Raw genomic sequence first — 18366 nt, forward strand, 5'->3', positions numbered from 1 at the left:
AAACAGAAGGACAAAATTATTTTACCAAAAATTCTAAGCTATTGTAAATGGAAATAATGTAAAGCATCAGCTGAGCAGATTTTTTCTTATTTTGCATCCAAATCCACAGATCTAGAAAACTAGAGTTAGTTATTTTGCTCATATTTGATGTTAATTCTGAAACTACAGATGCACCATAAATGCCAGCAGTTAGTATTTCACTAGCATGCAAGTTGTTATTAGCTTCTGCAAAAAACCCAGACAGCTTACCACAGGAATCCAAACACTTTAAATATTCAATTCTTCTTCTTGTGTTGACAAGTTTCCAAGATAAATAAATATACACAATTAAAAGAAAAAAAAAAAAAAAAAAGAAACACAGCAGCAAAGTAGAATGCATTCAAATATCTAGAATAAAAGTGAAGTTGATACATACTGATGATATCATTCAGTGCAATATTTAGGACACCTAGACACAGAAGTATAAATTGTACCATCTGAAACAGCTTTTGAATTTCCTATCTGATTTAGAAACCAAGAGTCTAAGCAATGAATCTAGATCCAGTTTACTAAATAATAGGAAGTCTTGACTGGACATGGTAATTATGACAAAGCAAGAAAATTACATGATCAGGAGGTCTATATATCCAGAACACCATTTTTAATTTACCCTGGCAACAGACTATATGCTGTAGCCAACAACAAACTTGGTTGCAAGTGTCAAACTGGGCTGAAAATCTGTGTTTCATGCTGTCACAAAATGGCAGTAATACCAACACCTGCAGCTTGCCAGGAAAAGCAAAGTGGTTCAGAAGCTTCTGACAGAGCAACACAGACACTCCAATCTAGCAACTGGCAACTGACAGCTTCTACAATTCACATGACTTTTTTCATTCTTACACTTTTATATACATGTTTTCACATGTAGGTGGAGCACACTGCAGGTATGCATCAACACTATTCACAGCTGATGCACTGGAGACTGGCAGCAATTCACATTTCTACACCTTCCTTTGTGTGCTGGAATTCCCTAAAGCCCTTTGCAAAGCAACAAATACCATACCCAAGGAGAAACAGTGATAGGTCATCAATACCATAGTGACTTTCTGTACTCAGACTTAGCAGCCATTTTGAGTACAACAATATGTCTGAAACATGAACACAAATTAATCTGGATATTTCTGCACGTGAGGGAACATTTATGCAATCATCTGCATTACTGCAGGTTGTATCTGCAGCTCTTTGATACCACTGTAGAAGGATGGGAATTTGATTAAATCAGTATTTGCACTATGCTGAAAGGGCAGTTAGGTTTCCCAATTGCCTTAAATATGTGATCTTATGCTAAACCCTGGCTATTGGAGTATGAACTGCCAAATGCACACACAGGGTAAACAAAATTATTTATAAAGCAACTGCAACTGAACTGGTAGCAGTAGCAAAGAGCAACTTGAACCTATCTTTCAGTGCTTCATAGTGCTCACTACAGATGAACAGAAAGAAGCATTTCTGAAGAGAACGGGTCGCTAACCTTCAGGAGCTGAAATTCAGATACCTACTTATAGCTGCTCTTCCGTGCTCCCTGCTCCTCTTTTAGCTTCACACATTTATGAGTTCAGTGGTTTGGAGAACACTTTTGTGGGCTTCCTGATCTGGAACCACCCCTCCAGCATCACACACCTGTGCAGGCACAGCAGCACACAGCGCAGCAGCAGCCATGTAGCTATCCTCCAGGGGTCACAATTGGGTTACAAATCCTATAAAATGTGATGACTGTGCAGCCTGATTTAGAGCAATTTATTCACATCCTTCTTCATTAAGATTCAAATGGAATAAGTAAGATAGAAATTGAACAGATACAGAAATTGTGCATGGCTTGCTTCTGTAGTCAGTAAACATTTATTCACCAGGCACAGCTCTCTCTTATTCTCTCTCTTTCCCTACCCTTCCTGCTTGCTGTTTTAATGCATAATTAAGAAGGTCAGAATTAATGAAGCAGTGTGGAGTAAAGTTCAAGGAATCCCCAGGCACTATTTATTTTATTAGATCTCAGGCATGAACATCAGGTTGGCAGCATTAGAGGCAGAGGCAGTGTAGCTGGCAGCAGTCCAGGCGAGAAGCTACCAAGGGATTCTTACCTGCAGTGTCAAGTCATTGCTGAGCTCCCTCCCTGCAAAAATCACCCGCAGCTGGTCAGCTGGAACTCCCTGTCGCTGGGCAACTGCCTCCTTCAGCTGGAGGATGCTGGAATCTGGACCAACCTCCACGGGGAAGCCATGGCTGGAGTTGAACCTGACAAACACTGAACAAGAGCAAAAGATGTTTTTAAGAGAGGATTTCTCATGACATGTTTATACTAGAATGACAGCAAGAGGCTTATTCTACAATTACAGGAAGCATTTACTATTTTCAGAGAAAAACTATTAATACTCCAGTGTGGTATTTTTAACCCCCTCATGGAACAGTTAGTGACCAATACATAAAACACATGTGCTTCCCCTTGGCAGCATTAGAAATGACAGAGCATTTAGAATCAAAAGAAACCCAGCTAGGCAGCTGTCCAAGTAGTTGCTGCCTGGCAAAACAGATTTTAAGTTCAGTCCTAACCTTCACAGGCACAGGGCACACGCATTTTCTGTGCCCCTCGTGCACTTCCCCAACACATAAATAAATGCAGGAAACTGAGGTATGCTCTGGAGCCAAAATATATTAAATTAAACAAGGAAAAACAATTCTTTGTTACAAGGTAAAGTGCAGTCATACAGACTGGTTTCCCACAAATACAATTCTACAGAAGATTATGATGGAGAGGAAATCACACACTAGAAGAAATCAGAACCACAGAATTCTCTATCTGGGAGTGTTGTATTACAGCACAGTCTTTTCAGAGTTCACTAAAATATCTGCAGTACATAACTCCTGTCAGCATCCACCTTCAGTGCAGAAAATCACTACTGCACCAGTCATATCATTTTTAGAGCTGCAGCAACTGGTTTATACACCCCGAGAAGCCTGGCAAACAAGCTCATAAGCTTCCTGCCATTCAGCTGGCAGAGCTGTTTTTCATAAGAAGCCTGAATGTGCTTGTTGAGCCCTTGGTCAGGGGAGTGACTGCAAGATCTATGAAACAAGAAAAAAACCCCATTACATCCATATCAGTCACAGAGGTTGTATGTACGGTAGACACGCTCCCAGCAGACTGCTTCGACCAATACCTTCATAGGCAGGAAGCAAAGGAATTACCAAAACTCAATATAAAACAAAAAATCATTTATGTCAATTATACCTGCCACCTAAACTACCTGGGTATTGATTGCAACAACCAGTCTTTTTAAAGATTTATTTCCTATTCCCACGACCATGCTCTAGCTGAAGATGTTACTCCTTCGCATTTTTGTTGACTGACAGAAGCATAAGCTCAAAAGTACTTATAGAGTTTAAAGAAATAACTTTTTGTAAAACTAAAAATAAGAGTATTAATTTTTTATTTTATTTTTCCAATGTACAGTCTACCAGACAGCTCCAAAGGTGTCAGATCCTTTAAGAACATTTGAATATGGCTGAGATTGCTACCATTGTTTTTCTCAGCCACCAACACTGTAAGTATTTGCTATGTCACATCTTCAATGCAAATCTGGCTTTAAGGGATAAGGCCATATTCCAATAAAGCTATATGCAACATTTTAATTTTTGCACTTGAAAGTACCTCCTTAATGTACTAAAATTCAGGGTAAGATTTCAAAAAACAGTGTTAGGCCAGTGCCCTTCAGTGTGTTATGCAGCTTCCTGCAGTACATCTCGTTATGGGGTTTGATTTCTATTAAAGAGTGTTCTGGAGATAACTGTGCATGTTGTATATTCAGACTGTTCAGAAGAATCAGTGGAATTTGAATTTTATTTTTATTAAGGCTTAGAGACCAAAGGAGGATGTGTATATGACAAAAAGGAGTTACAACCAATGGCAATTGAACATTTCTCATCTTTCCAGGAACACACACTGCTCAACTGCAAATAAAATTATCCATGCCAATAGTGAAATATATAGTTAAATCAATGGGGATTACACTTTCTTAATATGCAACACTGTGACTATATATATGTCTAAACATTTTAAGATCTTTATATAGATATGCTCACATACACACATAAAATGCATATGTATATTTCTAAAGAGCTCTTCCTAACAAATACATTAACCTCTTTCTCTTGAGTTTTCCAAAAGCCAAAGCTATTGGTTTTGGAACTGAAAAAAATAAAAAAAGAGTCAGCAGATACAGTGACTACAATTCAAATGAATTCAAATGTGTTGGTAAAAGGAAAGTGCTTGATGAAAGAATTATAAAAACAGCACCATTTAAAATAATTGCACAGTGGTATTTATGCATTTAAAGGCAGTATAAACTAAACACACTTATTGGAAGTGTAGGTCAAGTTTGACATCATGAATTGCAAATCCTTCTCTCAAATAAACTTATTTTTATTTAGTTACAACAGGTAACTCCTCCTTCTGAAGTGGTATCGGAAATTTAGTCTCACAATTCCTACCACAAGCAAACATGGGAAATGAGTGTGAGTGCATCATTTTGCACTTCACAGCACAGAAATCTGAAGAGCTAACCTGGAAAGAAAGACTAAAATGCCAAATTTGCTTGTTGGAAAAATCTAACCCACAAATATTTTGCCCTTAAGCACTTCCATTCTATTATATAGTCTGCTATCCAACAACTCTTTTTAATGCAAAAGAACATGAGAGATCTTTGCTCACTTGCACAGAGCATAAAAAGAATGAATACAAACCTTCAGTCGGTGGAATAAATCTAGAATTTCATTAATATAATATTTCAAGCTGTCTTTTGAGGAAAAATAAACTTATTTTCTTTTTGACATTTTACCTCAATAAACAAATAACCAGTACCAAGTTGATATTCTCAACAACACACATTATTCAAGAGATCACAGGTGAAGTTGTGCAGACACTACAGACCTCTTCTAAACAATACAGGTGTTGAAAAGACTTAGAATATAAAGTTTGTCCACTGGAATTTAAATAAATATTGACTTAACAGAAGATAAGAGAATTTACCTGAGGCCTAAACTGCTGGCAGAAATCCAAAAGAAATAAACAGTTACTCAGACACAAGTACATGTGGTAGGTGTGTAGGGGAGTTGCAGAATTTCAAGTGAAGGTTGGAAGAAACCTTGGGGGCAGGGAGCCCTGCTGCAATGTCAACAGGGCACATCCCAGAGTCCTGGGATTCAGCAGCCTGTCTTCCTTGGCAATTCATATCAATTATTCCCAAACTGTAATCCCCATTGTTATTAATCCAACAGGTTTTCCAGTTGTTAACAGAGAAGACAAATGTAAAATATTGGAGAAGCTTAGGCCTTGCCTGCAAACAACCTGTGAAGAAACAGTCTTGATACAGAGAAGCAAAGCAACTGAAGGAACTGTGGCAAGAATGAAAGGAAGTTGTAGACAGCTTTACATTGCTGCATCCACAACACAAATTTCCTTTTTAGTTTTGACAGAAAATAACCAAATCTTTTTCTTCCTTGAGTAGTGAATCACACAATCCTGCTTTGCAGTACAAAAGAAATGCTAAAATATAAATGCATCATTTGTGGCAAAAGAATGCACATATTTAAAATTTAAGATCTTAATAAGTTCTAATTCCTATTCTTCCCATGGACAAAAAAAAAAAAAGAATGTCACAAAAGTTTAACCTAAAGACAGTGTAAAGCACGGGAAACTTTTTTTTATTGTTAAAAGCCCTTTCTCTACTGAGATCAGGCGAGAAGACCTTTGACATGTTATTTTCCTAAGACTAGAGGGGGAAAAAAAAATCTTGTGACAATATCTGTTTGTGGTGATCAGATCCTCTTTGCCTCAGCACATGACTTGAGAACACAACTCTTCTTGGCTCAAAAACCTACATCTAGACTACTTCACACTTGAAAGTATTATCCCTTCCTTTTCAGTATAAAATTTCTTATAAACTGTGATTAATAATTTATCCAGTATAGCTAACCAGCTTAGTACAGATTTAAACCAGAAAAATTCTCAGAAAGGTTAAGCAAAACAAGAGAAGGGAGGAACTGAGACAACAAAATCCTTGCCTCCAGATAAAGTAGGGCAGGAATGTTCTGGAATTCCCTCTATTACCACACAACTGTGTATCACCTCTCGAGGCACGGGATGAAGACAGCTGTTCCAAGTATCTATTTTATTTCAGTGAATAAAATAAAAGCATATATAACATAACATTTTTCGCATCCCTGGGGCTTCTGCATCTTCAATCATACAAGATATTGTTCTAGTCTTTTAATCTTTCGACTCAATTAGTATTAGATACATTCATGGACACTTTATAAACCCCAGTCAATATCAGCTGCTGCCTGGAATTTGTACAACCTAAATTGTAGAAATGAAACTGTAGGATTTATGCATTCTCAGAAATTAGCAGCAGAGCACAAGATAATGGGATGGCACTAAATCTTATTCCACAACTTTTTATTGTTATTTCCTGGTGCTAGGGGAACTGAAAAAAGGGAAAGAAGTAAAGCAAAAGACTAAAGAGAAGCAAAAAATAGAACAATATGGGTTGAAGATACACTGAATACTGAGGTCAGGACTGAAAAGGAATAAACCAGAGTTGTGTCAGGCTTGTATTACACAATCAGTTTGTACATGCTAAAAAAAGTCCAATCAAATGGTTAAACAACTTTACGCAAAATTCTTGGAACTTGGACTTTCCACAGCAACTTAAGCAGCCTGGAAGTGATGTGGTCCTTTTCTTCACATATCTGTGCATTTAGGCTCTGCACTGGAAAGGGAGACCTTCCTAACACCTTTAGTTCCCAAGACCATTGGAGAGCAGGGTGGTTCAGTCACCTCCACGTTAGTTTCTACTTCCACTACATCAGGTCCCACTTTGGAGGCTGTCACTGACACAGAGCTCTGGCCAGCTGGCTTGCCCAGCTTTTTCCTTGACATAAGTATGTGATAAAATCTCTCAGTCATTGGAATAACCAGTCCCATAGCACTTCATGCACCCTTTAACAATTAGCAAAAATATCTTTAGCACTGTCCAAGAAAATTCTCAAAAATGTCTTTTCATCAAAAAGTTACCAAATACCAACAATTTGGAGCCAAGTTGAGATAGCAGGAGCCCAAGTCTTGATGCCCTTGCACTGAACATTCTGCCAAAAAGTCCCTCAGAAAGAAATTCCCCTAGAAGGAAATCCAACTACAGAACCTCTGCTGTCTACACAAGGAGAGAGATAGTGTCTCAGAAAGAAAGGATTTCATACATTTCCATCTGTATGACTAAAAATCAACAGCTTGAACACTACCTCAAGATGAGTGGGTTGCCATTGCAGCTATTGATGCACTGCTATGACATTTTCCTGGAAAAATGCCTTGGTGTGTGTTTTGCATCAGGTCCACAATGACAAGTATATGCAATGAAGTTACCCCGACTTAATGTGTTCCCACTCACTGCTGAGCCATGATAACTGGAAGGATTAGGTCTCCTCCATCATTGCATTTGTGAAATAAAATTAATGCACATTAATGTAAGCCAACTTCACAGCCGCAGCAGAAAAAGAGCCTACACAGGCAATAAGTGGCAACTCATTAAGCTGGAGTAATTTGGTTGCTTCTGATCATTTGTAAATTACCTTCACCTAACGAATGATTTTATGATGTAGTCACACAGAGCAATGTAGTAATGTAAAATAAACAACATCTATAAAACTTCACCCTTGGTGAAAGGAGGAAAACATCTTTACTGCTGGCTAACACCAAATGAATATCATAAAAAAATGTTCCTTGATCTTAAACTCATATGATAAGATTGATATTACTGATGGTTTTATTTACTTTTAAAATAAAAATAACAAGTGGGTTTTATTCAAACTACTGTTTTGGGAAAGTAAGACATTATTATTCATAAATTCTAAATACGTACCAGATGACAGTTTTCTACAAAGTCATAAGCAGCACAGAAAGGGTGAATAGGGACAGGAGATTCACTTCCATCACAAGATTTAGGGCACATCATAACCAATTTATATGAACTATGTTCAAAAGAGGCAAAAGCACTATGTTTGCCCACAGTAGTAGCAGCAGCCCTTCTGGAAAACTCTGCCAGAGAAGTGGTAGATGCACAAGGTATGAATTTGGCTCAAGGGGAGAAAAGAAATGGGCAGTTTCAGGCAGCTCAGGAATCTCTATACTGGAAACAAAAGAATAATATCCACAAGTATGTAATAAATAGCTCATATGTACGTTTTGAGCTCAGAAAAGCAACACCTTTCAGTCATATGCTGAGGCAAAGAGGAACTTATAACTACAAGGAAAGTAAAAAATAACAGATGCCAGCACACAATTTCCCACCACCCCTCCCCCCCCATTTTTAGGAAAATACATTTTAAAGCTCCTGTCATTTGGAGCTAAAAATACTTGGAAGGACATCAGGGAGAAATAGAGAAATATCATCTATGCCTGCCCTGTGGTCTTTCTTCAGAAGCATCTGCTTACAGTTGCTGCTGGAGACAATAACACATTTACAGCTAGATTTTTTCGTTTTTTTTACAGGGGTTTAACCCAACGTCTCCTCTGAAGAAGAGCAGTCTTCTGCAGATGTCCTGGATTTGTATTTCCATACACATACTCCAATAAAATGTAATACTGAGTAACAAGCAGGCAGGTTAACAGTTTCCTCCTGACTCCTCACGCTAGCAAGTAACCCAAACCAAGAACACACGCAAATAAAAAAGACAAGAGCTCAGCACTAGTCTCTTTTTTTCCTCCAGAGCTATGCATGCACATGCAGTTGCTTTCTTCTATTGCAGTGAAGCAATGTTTAAACTCAGCAATTCTCACCGCAACCTAATTTTGTTCTAGAAAGTATGCCTTTTAATCCAAGACATGCTAAATTTGTCCAGTAAATTATTTCCTGTGATTAATTCACTCAGTTTTAGTATTCTCTTTAAACTGGAGGAATTCACAGCTAGCTAACTCAACTCTACAATTATGTTGGCATTTCCTTTATAAGTCTCTTTAAAAATGCTATTTTGCTAGCTATTTTCGCCCTGATTTACTGGCTGCTTATGTCAGCACCAAGCTGCCATGAACTTCCTTGATACAGAATCAACCTAAATTCATGTTTCATTTTAAATAGATGCATAGAGTTCTTTAATGTGCTTGGATATGGATAAGAGTCTTTCAATTCCACATATTTCAAGCCATATGCTACAGCTTTCTGTATTAATAGGAAGTACTAAACTTAAAAATAAAATGTATACTCTTGCAGCTTTTAAATTACTCCTGTCCTGTGAAAGAATGGGTCAATATTTTTGCAAAGACAGCATGAGTTCAATGAAATTCGTAAGAGGGTCAGAAAATCTGAAGTAGGACATACTGCAACAGCTTTAAGCCGTAAAAGGAACGATCAAGGTGAAGACTTCAATAGGGAGATTCCATCATTTTAACAGTTACACTTATTTGCAGTTCCACATGAAATTTAATATAATTTTTTTGAAGCACCTACATGCATCTAAATACCAGAAAATTTGTTGGACAGCTGAAGTTCCAGGCAAACAAATGTATGATAAATTTGGCGGCTGTCACACTTGACTAAGGAAGGAGATTTCTCACCTCATGAAGTATGGTAGATGCTCAGTATAGAACAAAACAAGAATAAAAATTGATAAAATCCACATCATAATGTGGATTAAAATGGCATCTATGTCATCAGAATAGCTATGTAGAAAAATACCTGCCCCACACATAAAAATAAATTCTCAGAGAAAACATATCTACATACCCACATGTTAACATGGAAACTTTTTGTTTCACTTTAACTTTTGCAAGAACTAGGAAAGTGACACCAAGTCAAAGCTCCAGGGAATAACCATTGTTACAGCCCTGTTAAGTGCAGGACAGTGGGCTGTACAACCAGTACATGGCTGGATGCTGTACAGCCAAATGCATTGCTTGAAGGGAGAGGAAGAGGCTGGCTGCTCTGGAGAACAGAAAACTAACAGGGCTTCTTGCCTTGGTGTTTGCAGATCCAATGTCAGCTTTTCAATGTCCACATTTCTTTGCTTTTACTCATCCCATTGGAGGGGATCCCAGAATCACTACAATCACGTCCTAATTTGTTTTAAAAAGCACGATAGGCAAATAAAATTGATTTTCTTTAATGAAAACTTAATTTTAAGGCTACATTCTGCCACCTCTTTTTTTCTAAAGTACCTCCATTTTACCAGTTTACTGATAAAAAGTTCTTGACTTGCAGGAAAATCAGCTTTGGTGTTCTGGGACAGCCCAATCCCTGCCTTTCACCTTTAAATGCTAACTTCACCCTACTCCTCTCAAACCATGGCCACTGTTTTTCTCTCCCAAGACCTCTTTCTCACAAGTAAAGCCAGGTCAGTGGCAGAGCAGCCTCAAGAGACACTACCAGGGAGGCCACTGGGGACACCACCAGCCCTGACTGTTCCTGCCTGGCTTCCCCAGAGGCTCCACACTCTGCCCAGGGCCCCTGGGGTTACAGTCTCTACCTCAGCCACACCATTTCTGCAGCAACTTGGAGTCTACCCTGATGGGTTCCAGTTAAATTCTTCAGGCAAAATTACATCTGTTAAGGATGTAATGATCTTTAACTCGTCTTTACATAAGTAATTACACTAGCTTTTGTAAAACTATCTTAGCTGGCAGGTTAACCCCTTAAATCAAAACTGCAAAATGATTGGCAGCCAAAGAAAATTACAATTGTGTCATAGGAATGCGTACCCAGCTTTTCTGCCGAACTTGTAAAAATAGAAGTTCTTGTGTCTAAGCTTGAAGATTTACCATATATAGAAAACAATTTTCTCTCTCTTGAGCTTTTCAAAGCTCTTCCCACCCTTGTTTGGTTTTGTTGTTTTGGGTTTTTCTTAACATCAATTTTTCCTATCTATCTCACAGCCAAATAATAAGCACCTCTAAGTCCTTGACACAACAAAATACCCAGGAGTCACTTTTGAGAGGAAAAAAACATATGGCCCAAACTGACTGCCAAAAATAGTCTGACATTCCTACTATAAAACTGCTAGTTAGCAGGAAAAAAGTAAAACCATTTCAAACATCTCAGCGTCACACAAGAACCCTGAAAACTCACTATATTGTCTGAACACACACGCAGAAATGCATTGGGTCTGCTTAAAATTTACACAACATAGTCATTTACACCCACCCCTTAAATATACTAAATGTATTATAAGATATATATCTAATAATATTTATGTAATAATTTATAGATATATTTATGTTTAAACCCCTAAATTCAAATGCTATTATTTCAGTACAGAGCCAAATCCCATTCACTGAGCAGAAGTAGACATGAGCTTGCTAAGTAAGAATATGGGCTCCAATTCACAAAAATGCTTACTGGGCACATGACTCAAATGCTATTACAAAAATGAAAAGTTAAAACCCCCAAATAATGAAGGGTTAAAGTACAGTAGGAGGTCTCTCAAGAGACTGAAAAATTGTGATGCACACAGTATACCAATTGAATATGATGGGATGAAAATTGTGAGACTTTTCACATAGAAGCAATTTTGCTTCTGTTTTGTTGTTTAGGTTTTTTAAACCATCTCTAAGCAGACTGAAATCATGTATAAATTATAGAAAAGCACTGCAAATACTGAAGGCATGCAGAGCTATGCTGTGCCATAAATGTACTGAATAAGTTTCTTGCCATTTTACCAATTCTCTGCTGATCTGCTTTTCTGGATTTACCTTTGCTGTCCAACACATCAGCACCTTTGAGGAAGATGATAATGATTTCTTTCTTGGTTACCTCTAGGTACATAGATGTGAATTTAGACATTTCAAGGCTTGCAAGTTTATAATTTTGAAGTATAACTCACAAAAAAGCTAAGAAATGATAAGGTTTTTTAAATTAAAGACTAAGATACCTATTTAAAGTAATTCCATAAATTTTATAATGGAGGTTTCCTAATCTCAAGTTTTAGCTTATTGTCATGCTAGCTCAAAAGGTCTTAAATATCAGAATATGAAAACTGTTTATCTAGTTAGGTCATAACTCTTCTGGAAGAACAGTTTCCCCTGTCACATGTACTGAAGCCAAAGATTTTCTGGGCATCTATAATTTTGAGAATGCCAAATAAAGAAAATTATTCAAAAGATTTGCTGTGTCAAAAGCAAGATACACAAAAATTAAAATGTGAAATAACAGCTGAATTGATGACGACAGGATCAATCTGTTCCTTCTTCCTTGTTTTAAAACAGTTTTTAAGTTAAAATATTCATTTAAGTAAATCAAAATTAACACATTTCCCCCCAAAAAAAAATTCCTAGGAGCTCAGAATGAAAATTCAAAGAATCCTAAGCAAAGCATGAAGTTAAAATTTTCTGAACAAAAAGAAAAAGAAATCTATGATTGTAATGTAGTTTAATTCCCTATATATAGGGTATTTTTCATTGGAAAAGCTGAAGTGTTGTGAGAGGCCACTAGTACAGACTGCACCTATCATCCAACCACTGTGAATGGGTCACTGCTGTCAAAACAGATCTCCATTGCACAGATCCACAAATTCTCTTGCAAAAATGCTGGTTGGCACACCTTATAACAGTGGGTGGAAAACAAAAATGCACCATCATTTCTGTGAGGCATGTGAGTTACAATACCTATTGAAAGAGAAGAGTTCTTCTTAGCTTTGGTTTTGAAGGCTGACTGTGCTGATCAATTATTTCAGCTTGCTAAAGAAAATGTGGCAGACCAGTATTAGGTTATTATTTTGGGCTGTGTGCTGTGTTTCCATTGCCCCTTGGCGGAAGGAATGATGCTAGAAGAACAAGTTAGTTTTCCATGTGATTTTCTCTTTTTCAAAACATATTTTAAAGCCTGAAAGAATGGATAGCCTTTTTTGATGAAAAAAATAAAAGTTCTGCATTCTAACTACGAATATTCCCAGAAGAAGATGCATCTCAATGTCACGAACACCTCAGTACTTCTCAAGATTTCCTTTCCTTCTGTCTTTCTGACAAACCACAGGCAGCTGCAGCCCATCTCTCCCTGTGCCAGTGCATTTGTCAATTAGTTTGAAGGAAATCACCCAGCACAAAAAGCAGAGCTCATGATCAGACAGGAAATTATAGTCTATTATACCATTTTATTCTTGTCTGTGATTGCACATCAAAGGGCCACTCAGTGGCAGCCACTGATACTTGTTAAGGTAAAAATAGTTCTGCAAAAGCAGATGGTGGAAGCAGACACCAGTAGATCAGAAATGCTAAGTCTGACTATAGTATACTTCAGATGAGCCTTTTAGAAATGAACCAAAAGGATTTAACACATAATGTTGCTTTACAGTATACTGGCATTACAAACTGTATGCTGTTTTCAGATACAGTGGAAGTCTGCCAAATTCTGATCACAGCTTTCCCTCACACCTTATTTAGAGTGGTATGGGCATCAGCACCTGTAAATAGGTAATTTTTTTAACAGCATATGCTCTATACAGAGACCTTATCAGTATATGAATTTAAGAGAACTAATAATTCCATATGCAAATAACCCCACTGAGCTCAATATGACTTTGAAAAATTTTTACAATTATTAGGGATAAAATTACTGTGATTGTAATGGATGTATAGTGCCAACATGTCCATTCAGTAAGACACTTTGAACACTTAATGTACCCAATTGTGTCAGTTTAGGCAAGTCCAAATCAGAACAAGTTTTATTTAAATAAAGCCATTAAATATTTTAAGCCAATCATCCAACTGAAACCACACCTTTTTAATGGCATGTGGGAGCTGCAAATAGTGACTGAAATTAAATACCATGGAAAGCTGAAGGGTCAAAAAACTACAGAAATAGCTAATTTGGTCAGATATTTAGAAAGGTATTTGGAGGAACTTAGCAAAGAAAATTGAATTAGTATAAGAAGAATATGAATTATGAACAAAAATTGCTGATTTAAACTGTGTAGAACAGGTATTGGATATAAATGTGTGACAATGGTTTTGTAATCCTCATTGTAGACAAGAGGAGTAAAATTTGGAAATATTCTTATAAATTTTTAACTGCTACAAAAAAAATTCCCAGTGCTTTTCTTTAGGTTCTCTTCCCTCCAATGAATTGAACATAAATTATACAGCTGGATCACAACAAAACAGCTAATAATTCTCAGATAAGAAAAATTTATGCTCATTATGGAAGAAGAAAGATATATTAGTAACAAAAATATATTCAAAAGACTTTGAACTATTATGTATTTATGATATCATCTGCTGGTAATTGCAAAATGGCAAATATTTATCATCACACAGATGAAATCCTTATTTTCTTGCTTGAAAAAACCCAGAAGACCTAGTACACATCCAGAGAATTAACATAGGTCATTTTTATGGGGAGGTTTTGTTAAATTTACCAAAGACACTGTTACTACCAATGCATCCCAAGTAAGACTTTTTGGTGTGATTAATGTGGCTGAAACAGCAACAGCAATTAACTCTAACACTGTGTAAGTGAAACTGTTTCCCTTCCATGATAAACAACCTCTATAAGGATATTATTTACAATAAGCAGAGAAACCAAGAATTGTATTAAATCAGATTTAAAAGGGAGTGTTAACCTTCCCTAGCAGCCAGCTTTTCTGAAGCCAACTTTTTAATGTGCTTTTCATTCCCTTACTGGCCCAATAAGAGGCAAGAACTAGAATCCTAGAAGTTTCTGCCTTTCCCAAGGAAAACAGAACAATGCAAAAGAAACATAAAAATGAAGTTAAGAGAGAAAAAATTGGAAGCATAAAAGAAACAGACCAGATGGTGAAGAAAAGGAATTTTCCAAATTAGAGTCATAGAATCAAAAATTAATTATTCCTTTAGGAGTAATTTACCCATATGCAAACACTGCCTTTCTACAGATATACACATATAACATGCACATTGTGCATGCATACATATACTCTTAAGAAATGGGAAGGTTTCAAGGGTGTGATTATTATGAGAAAGGCTGAAAGCAAAAATAATCATTACAAAAAGCTGAAAAAACCTTGTTTTCTGGATTTAGAAAACTTCCCATCCATTATGCAGCTACAAAGCCTATCACACCATATATGTGGACTGGCTTTCTGGCTTCACTGATGGAAACTGCAGGAGACCTGGGCACTTATTTTTGGCAGCACTCAGTCTGACTGTATCAAATCTAGAGCTAACCTTTAGGGATTGAACCGCTCCTCGCTGTTGGGAGCAACACCAGCAGCTCTGTAGGGCAAGATAGAACACTCAACGCTAAAACCCAAAAGACAAATTTTCCCAACTTTTGGGTGATATGGAGAGGGACCAGATTAGTCTAGCCCCAAATGCTGTTCACTAAATCACCAGTACTAAATGTTCCTATGTCACTAAGTAACATAAAAGGAAAAATATTTGGATCATTTTGACATACTCAAATCTCTATTTTACCGCACAGTTTAAGAAGCAGTATATGACAGGAAAATTATGTGAGAAAACATTTTATTTTAAAACTGGAGCTAAAAGCAGTAAAGCTGAGGCAGTATCATCCTGACCCCATGAACCATCCTCTAAGAATACCAGGGGATCAAGAGCCACAAGATTCATTCTACATGCTAGAGACAGACATGGAGGCTGCACTGGGTGTGTTGTAGTCCAACAGCAGGACATTAGAGTAGCTTTCCAGGAACTCAATTTTTATGACATTAATATTTTTATTTCCTTATATTTATCTCAAAAATCACCATCTCTTTTTTTTATCTGTTCTGTCTTAGACTTAGGTTGCTGTAATGCTAAGAATTCAGACCAGCTTGCCTGGAGAGGTTTTAATCTAGTGAAGTATCACTGTAGTTCACTATATGAGAGACCTGTGTTGTGTTTATGTGTGCCAAGAACTCTAGCTGCACTAAGGATATAGCTTGATTTAACTTGTAGAAAGAAAAGATCCTAGTAAGACTTGCCTAAAGTTGTGGGCAGATATTAAATTATCATTGTGAAATGTTTTGTGGAACTGTGATCAACCACTGAAGCCCTACAATGGAGGAAGACAGAGGAGATGGCCAAGGCAGTGTGCTCCCAAGGTTTGTGGCAGGATGTAGGGAGTCACTGGTGACAGCTGCTGCAAAAACAGCTGAGCTTGGCTCCAGACAAACAGGCCCACAGGGGAACTTTGATGTAGATAAATATATCAGCTTCGTGGATCAGCAACTGGTCTTTATTATTAAATAAACCAACCAAAGTTCATACCAAGTTAATCCAAAGAGACCAAATGTCTTCCTGCACGTGTCGGACTGGCATGGGGGTATATTCACACTTCCACCAAACACAGAATGTTAAATAACACAAATGTGAACAAAAAGAGCTTTGGATACCAATGGGCTTGGGCTGACTTTACACTACCTGTATTCCATTCTGGGCACACCCAGTACCACAATAATGAGAATATTACGCAGACTGGCAAAAGGAATCATATTCACATTGTATTCAACTATGTATAGAAATTGCAAAGTCTAATTTCTCCTGGCATTGCAAATTACACGTATTGTTGTACTGCTCTGCCATCTCAGAATCCTATGCAATATCATACAACTGGGCTCCAATGGGAATACTCTCCTACTCTTGACATGAAATAATTTCACTCATACATAAAATTAATTTACTCATACTGAACCAACTTTGAAGATCTAGAAGACTACGATCCAGCAGGGAGAAACAGACAATAACAAACTGTGTCTCAACGACAATTTTTAATACAGCAAATAAGACACAAAGGGTGCCTTACTGTGTTTTCCCAGCATTGCGAACTAACGGAACCTTTCCGAATGAATACACCAAACATACTAAATAACAAAGTCAGAAGTTCATGAGCTAGAGATAACACAAGCAAAAACAAGCTCAGAATTGAAATGTGACCCCATGACCTTCATTTGGTTCTGCAGCTGTGTTATGAGGGCAATTTACTCCCCCCTACCTCCTCACTGAATAGGTGATACTTCAACAGGTCATTTTCAGTAAATTATTTTCAGTGTTAGAATTCATCAAGTTAACAGTGGTGATAACTGCAACAGGGCTTGTTCCCTAAATAGTGTTACTTTGTTCAACATGTCATATCAGAATAAGTTAAAGCCCTTTAAGCAGGCTTTTATGCTGAGGCAAAGCATACATTAAAGTGATGAATTGGTGGGAATCCTGATCAGAGAGAGGTAAATTTGTATTTCTTGCTTGAATAAATTTTACTGTCTTACATTTGGTTTGTAGATTACAGGGGCATACATTTAGTGACAACACAGGCCTACTCAAGGAAGTGGATGCCCAACCAGCTCTCAATCATATTGTCACAACTCAGGGAGTAACTGTGTTTTTTTCTATTGCTTGCAGAAATAAATCCTAGCAATACAGAAATAACATAGGGGAAATGACACGCTATATTTCTGTTAATTTTATCTGCATATATAACGCATTTGACATCTTAAAAATTAATTTTTGTAATAGCCCCTTCTAGCTGAGGAATAAGTCATCTCATTATCTGCTGGCCTCTGGCACTAATATCCAGCTTCTTTTCCAAAACCCTAAAACCCGTACTGTGGGGAGGCTAAATACAATAAATAATAAGCACAGTTCTTCAATAATGGATTTGTTTTGTGCTAGGAATTTCTGAATATGATTACGTTCAGAAATATTGAATTAACTTTAAAAGTACTAAATAACTTATGTTGTCAAAAGAGATTACAGATGTTTTCTTCAGCTGTCATACCAAATCCTTCCTAGCCTTCTGATTATTTTAGGACTAATGTATATCCTTGGGAAGGGGAATTGAAGCTTGATCACAAAAATATCCAATCACTACAAACTAAAAAATCCCATTCTACAGTTTTGCCTAATTAAAAATACATATTATATTATATTATATATATACAAATAACATATTATATATGCATAATACATACTATATTTATATTATATATAGAAATAGATAATATATTCTGATAATACAGCGATGGCAACAACATTTCAACACCAGATCCTTCTTGAAGGGGATCTTGAATATTTATAATATGTGGCCTTTCTCTGAAAATATATCCCCACACTGGCCTCTGAGTAAGATCAATCTGAATACAGTACCCAGCGAAAACCTTTGTCTACAATTTCAATTCTGGCATTTTGAAATATATTTATTAATGCTGTGCCTCAAAGAAGAGAAGCAAGTGTGTACAAGAGAAGCAAAAAAGCTTCAGGAGCTCCACTGAGACCTCAAAATAATGCCTAAAGGTAGAATCAATCTTCATGTTAACAGAGATGTTGGGGCAGCAATTGTCTCTGTCAGAACGATCATTCTCTCAGATAACAACAGG

General features: G+C 37.0%; 1 protein-coding gene across 1 annotated transcript in view; it reads right to left on the reverse strand.

The window, feature by feature from the left end:
* The window catches only part of PRKN (parkin RBR E3 ubiquitin protein ligase), a 675844-nt gene that overhangs the window by 548500 nt on the left and 108978 nt on the right, over nt 1–18366 (reverse strand). Inside the window, 1 exon segment of the mRNA XM_059469512.1 lies at nt 2118–2281. Coding sequence (XP_059325495.1) covers nt 2118–2281 — 164 coding nt within the window.

Source organism: Ammospiza nelsoni, chromosome 3 (assembly GCF_027579445.1).
Source record: "Ammospiza nelsoni isolate bAmmNel1 chromosome 3, bAmmNel1.pri, whole genome shotgun sequence".
Taxonomy (NCBI): domain Eukaryota; kingdom Metazoa; phylum Chordata; class Aves; order Passeriformes; family Passerellidae; genus Ammospiza; species Ammospiza nelsoni.